The sequence below is a fragment of the Cariama cristata genome, unplaced genomic scaffold, assembly GCF_000690535.1.
Source record: "Cariama cristata isolate BGI_N322 unplaced genomic scaffold, ASM69053v1 scaffold20826, whole genome shotgun sequence".
In the NCBI taxonomy this organism is placed as follows: Eukaryota; Metazoa; Chordata; class Aves; order Cariamiformes; family Cariamidae; genus Cariama; species Cariama cristata.
In genome coordinates, this window is record NW_009620648.1 from 27,832 (window position 1) to 40,628 (window position 12,797).

General features: G+C 40.6%; 1 protein-coding gene across 1 annotated transcript in view; it reads right to left on the bottom strand.

The window, feature by feature from the left end:
* EVC (Ellis van Creveld syndrome) overlaps positions 1-12,797 on the bottom strand; it is a gene marked incomplete at its 5' end in the record, with an annotated part of 51,971 nt that overhangs the window by 26,574 nt on the left and 12,600 nt on the right. Inside the window, 3 exons of the mRNA XM_009701685.1 lie at positions 5,402-5,500; positions 8,648-8,796; positions 11,971-12,187. Of these exons, the coding sequence (XP_009699987.1) occupies positions 5,402-5,500; positions 8,648-8,796; positions 11,971-12,187 (465 nt within the window). The remainder of the gene's footprint in view (positions 1-5,401; positions 5,501-8,647; positions 8,797-11,970; positions 12,188-12,797) is intronic.

Genomic DNA, 12,797 nt, shown 5'->3' on the forward strand with positions numbered 1-12,797 from the left:
TTCTTCCTATACAAAAAAAAAGAGTAAGTACAAAAAAAAAAAAAAAAAAAGAAGAAAAAGAAAAGAAAAGAAAAGAAAAGATTAAAGGTTGGTGAACATCTGATATGCTAAACTTGAGACAGACTTGCAAGGACCTAGCCATTAATCGTTCCAAGACAGCACGAGAAACAGAACAGGATATATTGGAAGGGTGCTCTTGCTGCCGTGTAAAAGAAAATTACGGTAAAAGCTTTGCAATTGAAAAGCTACCCAAGCCAATACAGAACTCTTACCGCAGCACAATACCCCTTGTGTATGGGATAACTCTGCAGACTGTGTTTATGAAAATATTAGGCTGAGCCATTCGGTTAGCTCTGACACAATTCCTCCTTCAGTTATGATACACTGCAATAATCAAAATCACTTGCCCCCATTCCTCAACTTGCACCTCAAAAAATAGTTATGGAGCCTGTGTCTAAACACAGACTATCCAACTACAGTGCACTATTTTAATCCACTAGTATGGCTGAAAAGTCCTATGCTATCCTCCAAATATAACTCATTCATTCACTTCAGGCATCAACAGATACTATTAACCTTGGTTAAATCATTTTAATTGATTTATTCATGTGTACACAAAACCAACCTCCTCAATTATTCTATGCAAACACAGTCAGCTTCCAGATCATTGCATTTTTACATATTTATTCACCAATTTGGATAATTCTTTGATGTACTGTAGCACTACAGGCTACAGTAGTGCTAGACGGTTACATAAATCTATTTTGAGGTACTCACAAACTATTTAAAAGAGGAAAAAATTAAAAAATAAAAAAGGCATAGAAATTTGAGAAGGGCTTATAAGAACATTGTGAGAACAAGGTAAGGATTTTATCCCACAAGTGAGTCACACTTACAGGTAAGTGACATCATTTCTTTTGTCCTCAGGATATTCAATGGTTGTCTATTTGGTGATATGGTGACCTTTTCCTAGTATGTTAATATCACCTTTTGCATTGAGGTTATCCTTCTACTTATTCATAAAACTAAGTCTGTCAGGCTTGCTTCCTTGCTTGATTACACTAGGACAAACCAAGGTAACTACTGAAACGAGTCAAGTCATTCTGGCACACAACTGATGGAAGAATGGAGGGCCTAAACTTTTCTATCACATAGAATCATAGAATCACAGAATCATTTGGGCTGGAAAGGACCTCTAGAGGTCATCTAGTCCAATCCCCCTGCGGTGAGCAGGGACATCTCCAACTAGGTAAGGTTGCTCAGAGCCCCATGCAGCCTGACCCTGAACGCCTCCAGGGATGGGGCTTCCACCACCTCTCTGGGCAACCTGTTCCAGTGCTTCACCACCCTCATTGTAAAAAATTTTTTCCTTATGTCAAGTCTAAAGCTACCCTCTTTTAGTTTAAAACCATTACCCCTTGTCCTGTCACAGCAGACCCTGCTAAAAGGTCTGTCCCCATCTCTCATATAGGCCCCCTTCAGGTATTGGAAGGCCGCAATGAGGTCACCTCGAAGCCTTCTCTTCTCCAGGCTGAACAACCCCAAATCTCTCAGCCTGTCTTCATAGGAGAGGTGCTCCAGCCCTCGGATCATTTTTGTTGCCCTCCTCTGGACCCTCTCCAACAGGTCCATGTCTTTCCTGTGCTGAGGGCTCCAGAGCTGGACGCAATACTCCAGGTGGGGTCTCACCAGAGCGGAGTAGAGGGGGAGAATTACCTCCCTCGACCTGCTGGCCACATATAAGCCCTTATCACATGTAAGACCTTGCCAGCTCCTTTCCCTTGAATATAAAGGTGTAATGGCCTTCAAATATAGCAGCTAAGGACCATGAGCTTAGGGTGACGACCGGGCATTTGGTTTCTGAGCTTGGCTGAGTGAATTTGTGAGTGCGACCCTTCAGAACTTTGTGCTTGCTGTCTTCCTTGAGGACTTATTCTGGCTTGTCATCTATAGTGCAAGTTTTGATATAATACTTAAATAGGGGTGGATGGTTTAGAAAGTTGATATAGGATGGAGGCATCTGTATGCTCTAAGACAGTTACTTTGAAAGCTGCTAGTAAATGCTCTTAGCTGAAAGATTGCCTGAGAATGGGACTTAACCTTTGCTAACTGGATATTATGCATCTCTCCAACGCTGGTGCTGTTACAGCACACGAACTACTGGATACTACTCCAAATGGCCATTTGTCTAAACCAACATGGCTGTTCTTTACTAGGATATTGGTGTTTATCTGATAAATTACAATACTGTTGATGTCCTAAGGACCATGAAAGCAACTTAAGAAAACAGAGGGCTTGGATGTGGAAAAAAACCCACCATGGTTTAGGTTCTGCTGGCATTAATCCGAAAAGTGTCGTGTGATTCATTCCAGTTCTGGCGGTTTCCCACCAAAGTCACTATGGCAATGACAAGCACAAACTTGTCTGGAACTGTCTAAATCCTGTAAGTACTGGACAATATTAGATTGTTCAGCCCAGAAGAAATAAGCGATATTTCTTTAATCCTGGGCCAGTAGAGGGTATGAGCTACTTGGAAGAGGGGGTATATAGGATGCTAGTGCTAAATCTTGGTTATGGACAAATTGTGATTTAGATAACACTTTGTCTCCTCTTAGATTTAGGTAATTAGCTCCTAGTAAGACATCTCAGTTTTATTTCCCTTAAATACAACAACTATTTAACTTCTGTGTGTGGGAAAGTATAACTAACTACTTTGTGCAGTTTTGCAAGGCTAATTTTCATTTTCAACAAAATAAAAACTGGCCTGAACTCTTAAATATTTAATTACTTCTAGTTCTTTCCACTCTGACTGTGTTTACAAATGTATGAATGCATCTTCTTGAAATGTCTTGCAGTCCATCCTTGAATGTCTCGTAGACCACAGGCTGAGGAATATTCATCTGAGTATCTGTGGAGCATGCCAGGGTGACTTTAGAGAGTTTCACTCAGTTTTTCCAGTAACATTGCTAAGCTTCAGTTTTTACTGGAATGATAAAAAATCAACAGAACAGAACTCTCTACTGGTGAAGTTCTTTCCTTGCATTCTAACTTACTCAGTAACACATGCTTGCAGTTAAGGAAATATGGAGATTAAGTGAACAATATAATGTTTAACTAAATGTTTAATTTAACCTTTTCCTCGCTCATGGTAGAACAGAAACAGCAGAGTCAAACCTTTCAAATGAGTGCAAGGCAAATGACGATCAGTTAAGCTTCAGGGAGTATAGACCTTCTGGAATGACAACAAGGAGCTTTGCGGTGTTTGCAGATGTGCCTAAACCAGCTGGTTCAAACCCGATTGGGACACAGATCTTTTAGCACAGTGCTGACTATTGCCATATGAGGGCTGCTAGTAACCAGCTGGTTAGTCTAATGTTTGCTTGCCTAGGTCTGCCTGAGCTGCAGTCACACCACTGCACTATGGAGTACCTCAAATCCCTGTTGCCTCCCCATGGGCATCTTGCCTTCCCCACTGGTAGCAGCAGTTTCTCCCTAGCGGAAACATGGATAAACTAACTGAAGGGGCAAAGCTCTGCTGCGCAGGGAAAGGCTTCTGCTTCTCCAAGGTGCACTTCTACTCTACAAGTTTGGTGGAGCAGCGAGAGAGGCAAAGGCATTGTGGTTGTGAGATGCAACTCCTTCCCTTGATGGTAAATCTACTTTTGCTTTTATGTCTCAGGTAATGGACAATGTGTTTTAACTACTGCAGTTCCCTCAGCTGTCGAAGTCAGAACAACTCCATTTACCTACACTGGGGCTATGCTCACTTGTATTTTCTCTTCTTTCTAGCTTATGCTGCTTACAAGGTATATTCAGAAGCAGTCTGCTCTCCTAAAACAGTCTGTACTATCTGTATTTAGGGTTAAAGGGAAAAAGTGCAGTTGTTCATTATGTTAAATGTCACAATAAAAGACTTTTATTATAGACAAAAAAAGTGGAAATTAAGATTTGTGGACCCTTATTCAACAGATGCCAGTTGGATCAGAGCACCTGCAGTTTTTCATGTCTGACTGTTTATTTGTGTCTAGGAGTAAGAAAGCAGTTGTAATACTGAATAAAATGGCTCAGAACTGGGTGAATTGGCAGAGTTCAAGTCTGTACAGCTCTCCTGGCAACTTGGCAATTCTAGAAACACTTAATTCGCCCAAACCAATTTTTCTTTAATGGAAAAGAAACTTAGCTAACAGTGCTGAAAGAAATAGCATTTTCAGTCTGATCTTAGTGTCATTAAAGCAGACTACACAATAAAGGAAAGTAATATAATTTCACAAATGAGGTGGAACTGTGTAGGGTTAAAAAAAATTGTTTGGTCTCCAGAGACTTCATGTGAATTGAGGAAGGGGGTGGAGAAGTTAGTAACTTTGGAGAATGGACTGTGCGCAGTAGTATCAGCATCCATGTTGACCTTTTTTAAATAGCTTTGTAGAATTAATCTACTCTGATTCACTGGCATAGCCCTCCAAGCAAACTTTTCCTTTCTTCAAAGTAGTAGTAGTTCTCAAATATCCTGTTGCTTGCACTATTACATAAAAACATGGCAAAACTATTTGTTCTAAATACAGTGGCTTTATTGTTTTTAGCAATTGAATTTGAAAAAGTGTATGTGGACTAGTGCTAATTAAGATTGTGTGGGTATCTTATCCTAATGTGATAGGGACTACAAATTTCTGTAACATCCTGATCTGGTCATAATTAATCATGACAAGGATCCTGTTGAGCTGAAAGTGATTAGTTCCAGCCTAATTAAAGGTCACTGCTGGCTACAGTTTTGGGCTTCATCAGATAAATCACATTATCTTATTTTTCAGTGCAGACAGAAAATAATTAAAGATGACGCAAAAGCATGAGGCATCTACATATTTTCCAAATCAGTAACATAAAGAAGTGTAAAAATATTACTTACTCCAAAGATCTGAACTTATTTCAGGGAACTAACTAGTGTCAAAACAATTTCTGTGAGAGGAAAAGAGATGAGAAAACTACTTTTGGAGATGGAGTGAAGTTAACTAAGAATAGTATCACCCTACCATGGTGCAGAGGAGATAATTATGCTACATAAATGAAGTCTCTCCCCTGGTAGTAATGCCAGACATTGTACACTCTCAACTTTATTGCAGCCTTGTCAGCCACCCAGACAGCATGATTTGGCAGAACATGTAGGCATTTTCTGACTAATACAAGGTTAGGAAACGTAGTGTGTTGAGAAGATAATGGAAAAAGCAAGATAATGTGTAAGACAGTCCTGTCTCCATCTCCATCTGGTTTGCCAGCCTAGCTTCCTGGAGCTGCCATGATCTCTCCTGCAATTCCCCAGTCCTCCCCAAGGCCTGATATTGTGTAGTGGGGTTATAGGATCTTCAGAATTATTTTAGTAAATGATACATATCACTAGAGGTGGCACCTTGTAGAGATCCGCAACAGCCTCTGTGCTTTCGCAGTCATCCTCCTCCTCCAGTTCCCACTGTGCTTGCCGATGCTTCTCTAACACCTCATGGTAAGCCTAAAGAAAACACAATAGGTTTATTTAAATAGCTGAAAAGATTTTGATAGCTTCTTGTGATCCTCCTCTTCCTTCCCAGATGCCCTTCCCATGCACTATCACAACAGTGTCTATCTGGAACTGTGACTCAGAGGGAAATTAAACTTGTCTTACGATGTTAATTTGAGCATATCCAGTCTTGAGTATGAAACTCCATAGCCTCGGCAATTTGGGGTTAAATAATATGTACCTAATACTGGAAAACATGTGAAATTATCTGACATGCAACCTGCTTTCCTGCGTATGAATATCACTTCATCATAGCCAGTACTATGAGGTGCAGAAGAGCCAGCAGACATCACCATCAGACACCTCAGTTACAGCTGTATCACACTGTATAGGGCTTTTGCACTGGGGTTGGTCATCATGTTCCATGTTGGTCTCTAAAAGGCTGATCTATGACTTGGTCCTGATCTGCTCCTAGGTCACAGATTTAAGAGGGATGCAATTTTTTTCTTCAAGCCAGGACTGTGCTGTGTTGCCAGGCTCATGTGCTGTAATGGAAGACTGAATTTCAGAGACAAAGAACATCTCCTTCTGTCGACTAATGAGTGGTCTTGTACATAAATATTCCATATTTTGATTTAAACTGCCAAGTGCCTTCTTACATTCCTGTGGTAAATATGGCTTTCTTCATCAGGTATTTCCATAGGGCTCTTTTAAAGAGCACAAAAGTGCTCATAAACTCTTCATGTACAGGTCATTCTTGTAGAGCTGGACTTGAAAATTCACAAGTATCATGAAATCGTAGTTTACCACAGAATTTGACAAGTTAATTGCTGTAACTTGTATGCTCACCGGGGGTAGGGCTGAGCAAGACTGTAACTGGCACTTTCTGGTTTGTGTGCATCACTTGATCATTCCTGTGTTCTCTGTCAGTAAAAAACAAAATGAGATGCCCCTTTTCTAGTGGAAACATAGACAAAGGAGACAGAATGATACAGGGACTCTAACCTTTACTATCTAAGTCATTCTGTTATATCAAAAAAACAGAGCTGCATCAACTAAATCATTACTATCCAGCTTGCATTCAGGAGAAACTGACGTGAAGAAAGTTCATTGCAAAATCCACCTTCTTAATTGGCAACCATTTACAATTCAGCAGAAAGGTCAGTTACTGCCAAGGCTGCTACCATGGTGGTGCAAGCCCTTTGATGAGGTGGAGGGGGGAAGGCAGAGAAGAAAAATGCATTTGTTGGGTACAACTCTGGGCTTATGCTGAGGATTCGGGACCAACTCGTTCGCTGCTGGGCTGGCTGTGAAACCATGAAACACATTTTAAAAAGCTCCTCAATGCTGAGGCGATTGTTTGCACAAAATAGTAACTGGACAATTTAAGTCAAATCATGGGAGTTGCAGATGCTTACCATTTTTTTTATTCTTCAAAGAGTCTCTGGACTCAAGACCTCATCTGTTCTGGGACAAAAGGCTCTCTCCACTATGGCAGCAGAAAGGCTTAAATTTGTGACTTCTTTTATTATTTGTACACAGGCATTTCATAATACTATGATTCAGCTGTGTTCTGTCCTGCAGCATGAAGTGCAAGTTGCCCATTCCTGCGCAGCCTGTCATAAGCAAATCGTTAGTCTACAGTTTGACTAAGCATATTTGTTAGCTTTCTAAGGTGTACAGAATAGAGCATCTCTTGCATAAAGCTGTGTGGCTCTAACCTTGTAGGGGAGAGGTCTTAATACAAAATTTCTAAGCTTTGTTTAACAAATTTTGGATGTGTCCAAGAGTTTTGAATGATGTGTATAAGGAAAATACATTCACAAGTGCTCAATGGCTACAAAAATGTCTGATAGTATTATTTGACTCAAGTTATGAAAAGCCAAAGAGGTAAAATGTGCTCTACTGTTTTAAAGTGCCTGAAACCTTTTGTTTTGAAGTGAGATGTTGCCAGACAGGTGTTGCATATAAGAACAGTAACTGCATTACCCAATTCTTACAATATAATTAAAGAACTTGGCCCTGCAGTACAAAATTGCAGTGTTGCAATCAATAAATTTTGACAGTTTGCTACAGCTAGAAGCTGAGTCTTCTCATACAGTAGTTTATCTAAGTTATTAGATTTCATCAAAAGTTTAATGCTGCTGGATCTAACCACTTTAACCTCAAATTATTTCTTTTCATGAAAATTGAGGATTGATTTTTTTTTTATTTCTTAATAACTTGGATCTGTAGTTCTCAGCAGTTATAGGAGTTTTGCAGGTCTCAGCATTTACAGCTAAGAACTCTGATTTCATATACACATTATGAACAACAACAATAGAGTTCTATAGAAAATATGCCCGAGAAAACATTACACTGGCCACTGTATACCATATTAAACTATCTATTTCAAACCTTCTCTAAGGTATCCTACCAATGAACATAATGAGTTTTCCCTCTGCTTATGTGAAATTTGATAGTCTTTTGAACCTCAGTAACCTCACTCATAGAAAAGCAATTAGATCAGTGCAGTCTGCTTTCTTCTGTAATGCAGGCCAGATGCTTTACAGAAACACAGAATCGACTTGGTTGGAAGAGACCTCTGGGATCATCAAGTCCAACCTTTGCCCTAATACCACCACATCAACTAGATCATGGCACTCCATGGTGACTCCACCACCTTCCTGGGCAGCCCATTCCAATGCCTAACGACCCTTTCTGTAAAGAAACTGCCTCCTAATTTCTAGCCTGAACTTCCCCTGGAGCAGTTTCAGACTATGCCCTCTTGTCCTATCACTAGTTGCCTGGGCGAAGAGGTTGACCCCAACTTCACTACAACCTCCTTTCAGGTAGTTGTAGAGAGCGATTCCTTTCCTCCAGAGATTTCCTATATTGAACCAAATACATAGTATCTAAGTAAACAATGTTTTCTACAAAACATGCAATCTAGCATTAACACCCTTTGGTATTTTGTTCCAATGCAAGAAGACCAGAACTGGAGGAAAAGTCCTCACTCAAGCCTAGGCAATAGGGGGTCTGACCCCATCCTACCCGTGCTACTGCACACGATTCTCAGGATTCCTCAAAAATCCCAATTTTATGGAAGCAGGAGAAATCTGCAATGTATGTGGCCTTAAAAACTAATGGAACAGTGAAAACAAGCTTTAATGTGCTCACCTTAAGAAAATCATGAACATCTTCATTACGAAAAGTTTTACTGAGGATACTCCCTTGTTCAGCATTCTGTCTCTGTGTGAACTCTTCTCTCTTCTTTGCACGGCACTCCAGTCGTTTCAAGACCAAGTCTTTACTTTGCTGGATACAATCTGGAACATTAAACCACCAATGATTAGATACCACAGCTCCACAAGGAGAAAGTAGCACTTGCTACTGTCATAAGCTACAGAAATCTGACAGTGAGTGAAACAGGCAAGTAACTACCATGCAGGATTACCAATTTGATTCTTACTCTGATGGTCTTTTTAGATGTGAACTTTTGGGTTGTCACATGGCACTTAAATCTATCAGGTTTTTGGATCACTACCATCCCACACCCTCCCCTTCACTGGTGCTGCTGCTTATGCAAAGGCAGTGTGTTAATTCAAGAAACAGGTTCCCACCTGCAGCACCCCAAACCTCCCCCTCCTGCTTCGGGAAGGTCCAGAAGTGGCTCATTACCTAATTGCAGATATGCAAATGCTGCTGCAAGGACAGGGGCAGTAACATATGGTGGGGAGAAAAGGTCTAGAGCAGTGCTAGTTCAGATTAGCTTGAACTGTCATGCCGCCTTACTAGGCTTCAAAAGCGACTCATCCAGGAACCTGCAGCAAAAGTTGTCAAGGTCCCTCTGATTTTGTGCTAGTACTGTGAAGTATTTGGGACTGAGTTCTTCCCCACTTCAGCTCCCCTATCACTCCAAGTGATTTATGAATTCATGAGTCTATCTAAACCCTGTGCTGCAGAGTGGAGTTGGTGCTTTCGATGTTCTGCTACTACTTCATGTCTCATTGCCTGTCCACCTAAGAACAACTTTATTCATTTCCCCGACCTGTCCTGCCCCAGACCAGTACTTCACTCCTGACACAGGCAGCTAAAGGGGAATGCAAAAGAATAGTCATCTGTGGCTGCTGTTCTGCCACCACATCAAGCTGCTTTAACTATGAGAAATTATTTTGTGGAGAAATAAAGGAGTACAGTACTGTAGCACTGAACATGTTACTTATTCTCCATGCTAATTTATCATGCTTATCCACAGGCTGACAATGCACTGACAAAACACTTGAAAGTGCACTGAAAGTACAGGAAAGTCTGTAATAAAAATGTCATTTTAAGAAATGTAGCAACTGTTATTTTTCAACACTACTTGATTCTTTACTACTTCCTTGTTCGTTTCCTAGGAGCACAGTCTTGCTCTCTTGGTGTTCTGCTTGTGAATTATAGGTACAGTTTAACTTAGGTATTTAGGAGCTCATAAGCAAGGTCAACATAGACTCTCATGTGAAAATGCTGCACTCCAGACTATTTTTTTTATTTTTAAGCACATTTCATTTCTATCTAAAACCCACAGGTTGACAATGCCTTTCTGCACAGGTTGTACTAACTATAATATATAGCTATATATAGCTATCTGTAACTATCAACACCTACTTTGCATAAAATCAAGGCCTTGACAAAGGTTTTTTTTGCTTTGGAATAAGAGAAACTTGACAAAAAGGGGGAAAAAACACCCACAAACACACATTTATGCTTAAGGAATGTCAGTGGCTGAACTAGGCACCAGCACACACTTGGGAGGCCACCCAGCTGGAAGGCAGCTGGCAGGAAAGGACCTGGGGGTTCTGCTGGACACCAGGTTGAACATGAGCCATCAATGTGCCCTCGCTGCAAAGAAAGGTAATGGTATCCTGGGCTGCATTAGACAAAGCATTGACAGGTGGAGGGAGGTGATCCTTCCCCTCTACTCAGCACTGGTGAGGCCATATCTGGAGTGCTGGGTCCAGTTCTGGACTCCCCAGTACAAAAAACATGGACAGACTGGAGAGAGTCCAACAAAAGGCCATGAAAATGGAATTGGAATGATGGACAGGAACACCTCTCCTATAAGGAAAGGCCAAGAGAGCTGGGGCAGGTTAGTCTGGAGAAGCAAAGGCTAAGGGGGTGATCTTACCAATGTATATAAATACCTGGAGGGAGTGTGCAAAGAAGATGGAGCCAGGCTCTTTTCAGTGCTGCCCAGTGACAGGACCAGAGGCAATGGGCACAACCTGAAACATGGGAGGCTCCCTCTGAACATCAGGAAACACTTTTTTACTGTGAGCGTGACCAAGCACTGGTACAGGTTGTCTGGGGAGGCTGTGGAGCCTCCATCCTTGGAGATACTCAAAAGCTGTCTGGACATGGTCCTGGGTAACTGTCTGTAGCTGACTCTGCTTGAGCAAGGGCGATGGGCCATATGACCTCCAGAGGTTCCTTCCAACCTCAAACATTCTGTGCTTCTGTGAATTGCTGATAGTGAGATATGGCACAATTTATCAATACAAAGCCTGAAAGTGAATGAGCAGCACTGCACCAAGAACATACTGCAACAAGACTACATTCATTCTGACTACTCAGTTCACTGAACTCTAACCTTAGTGCCATTTTGCTAGGACAATTTTCTTTAAATAAGCCAACAAGTGGCAGAAATGGTTCTGGAAAATGTGTGAAAGTAAAATACTTCTGTTTTCCTTTTGGCTGACCATGGACTATAACGTTCTATGAGTGTTGATGGGAAGCACGGAGCCCTTGATACAGCACCTATGAGAGAAACTGGGGGTATGTTTCTCAACATGTTGGGCATTAGGTAACATACAAAGTGACACAGGCAGAACCTTAAATCAGTGGGTCAGTCAGCTTAGACTTGGTTATAATTGTGTACTTTACATATAGGCAATGTGAACAGATGTAAGAGGAAGAGGAAAAGACTTCATTTTTAAAGTACTTTAGTCTTAGAATAAAAGGGAGGTTTATCTGAAGATCATAAGCCTTAAAATTATCTTTTAACAAGAGTGATACCACAACTATGTTTTCTATATCTTCTGGCTCCACATGCTAGCAGGAGATCCTAAGACAGTATTCTGCACATATACAGCTATTACCATCCCTAACATTAGCCAGTATCAACAGCGTCAAGTACGTGAACAGTAAATGGAGAACTCTCACAAATACTTGTAGCAAATGTGACTCTTCTTCAATCTTCTAATTAATGAAATAAGGTATAGATTATGTGAACTGTAGAGTAAGTTCATAGTAATGCCTGAACAAGACCTAAAAGGCTTAAAGCCAAAGTTCCCATTCTAAGCATCCACCCTTCACAATAACAGTGTTCTCAGCCAATTCATCAATACCTTTTTAAAACAGAGGGGTTTAGGGCCAAAGCCATAATTTCTTTACTATTTAATACAATAATGAGAACTCATACCCATATTTGTTAAGTCATGAGCTCCGGTTTAAGTACTCACCATTACTGAAATGTGCCAGCTGTTCCCAGAAGGCCTTGTGCAGATCTGTTAAAAGTTCTTCCTTCTGTCGGACTGAGAGATTATTCTTCACAGTTAAATGGTCCAGAATATTTGATACAATATTTAATCTACACTTGCACTCTTCTGGTATATAGGACTTCAGTGAATCAATCATTTTCACCATAAGCTCCCAGTTGAATAATCTTTCCTGAATGTCCTAAAACAAACATAAAAAAGTCCTGTTTAGAAACCAAGAATGGGTCTTTGGTTGCACTTGTCCTTTCATTGAATTATTAATTCCCAAACTAAGCAGAAAACCAAGGAGGCTTCTCAAGACCAAGTACAATCTTCACGTACTTAATTACTTTTGAAAATCTTGACTGGTGTAAGATAGCAGTGGGTTTATTGCATGTTCAGCTACAAGAGATAATCTAAAATTATTTGTGTTTTTCATTATTTGTAGCTGTCAAGAAGACATTAAGGCAGGAAAAGACAACAACAAGCTTGCAGAACAAACTTAAATACTCAAGGGGGAAAGATGAACAGAAGGGCAACATGGAAGTCCTGGACCTTTTTTCAAGATACTATATGGCACACCAGTACAGGCTTTCATTTTGAAATGAGGACACATCTGATTTTGATACTGCTGGGACTTCTTCAAGTATGTGGTCAGCTGGAGTTCAGTAAATATACTAAAAATGAGTATAATTGCCTATGGCCTAGCAGCTTTTATTACATTATTAGAGAATAAACCCAGGATTACAGCAGGGATCAAGATTTCCTGGGTGAAACCACAACTGCTTTAGACAATGCTGTAAGGTTGGAAA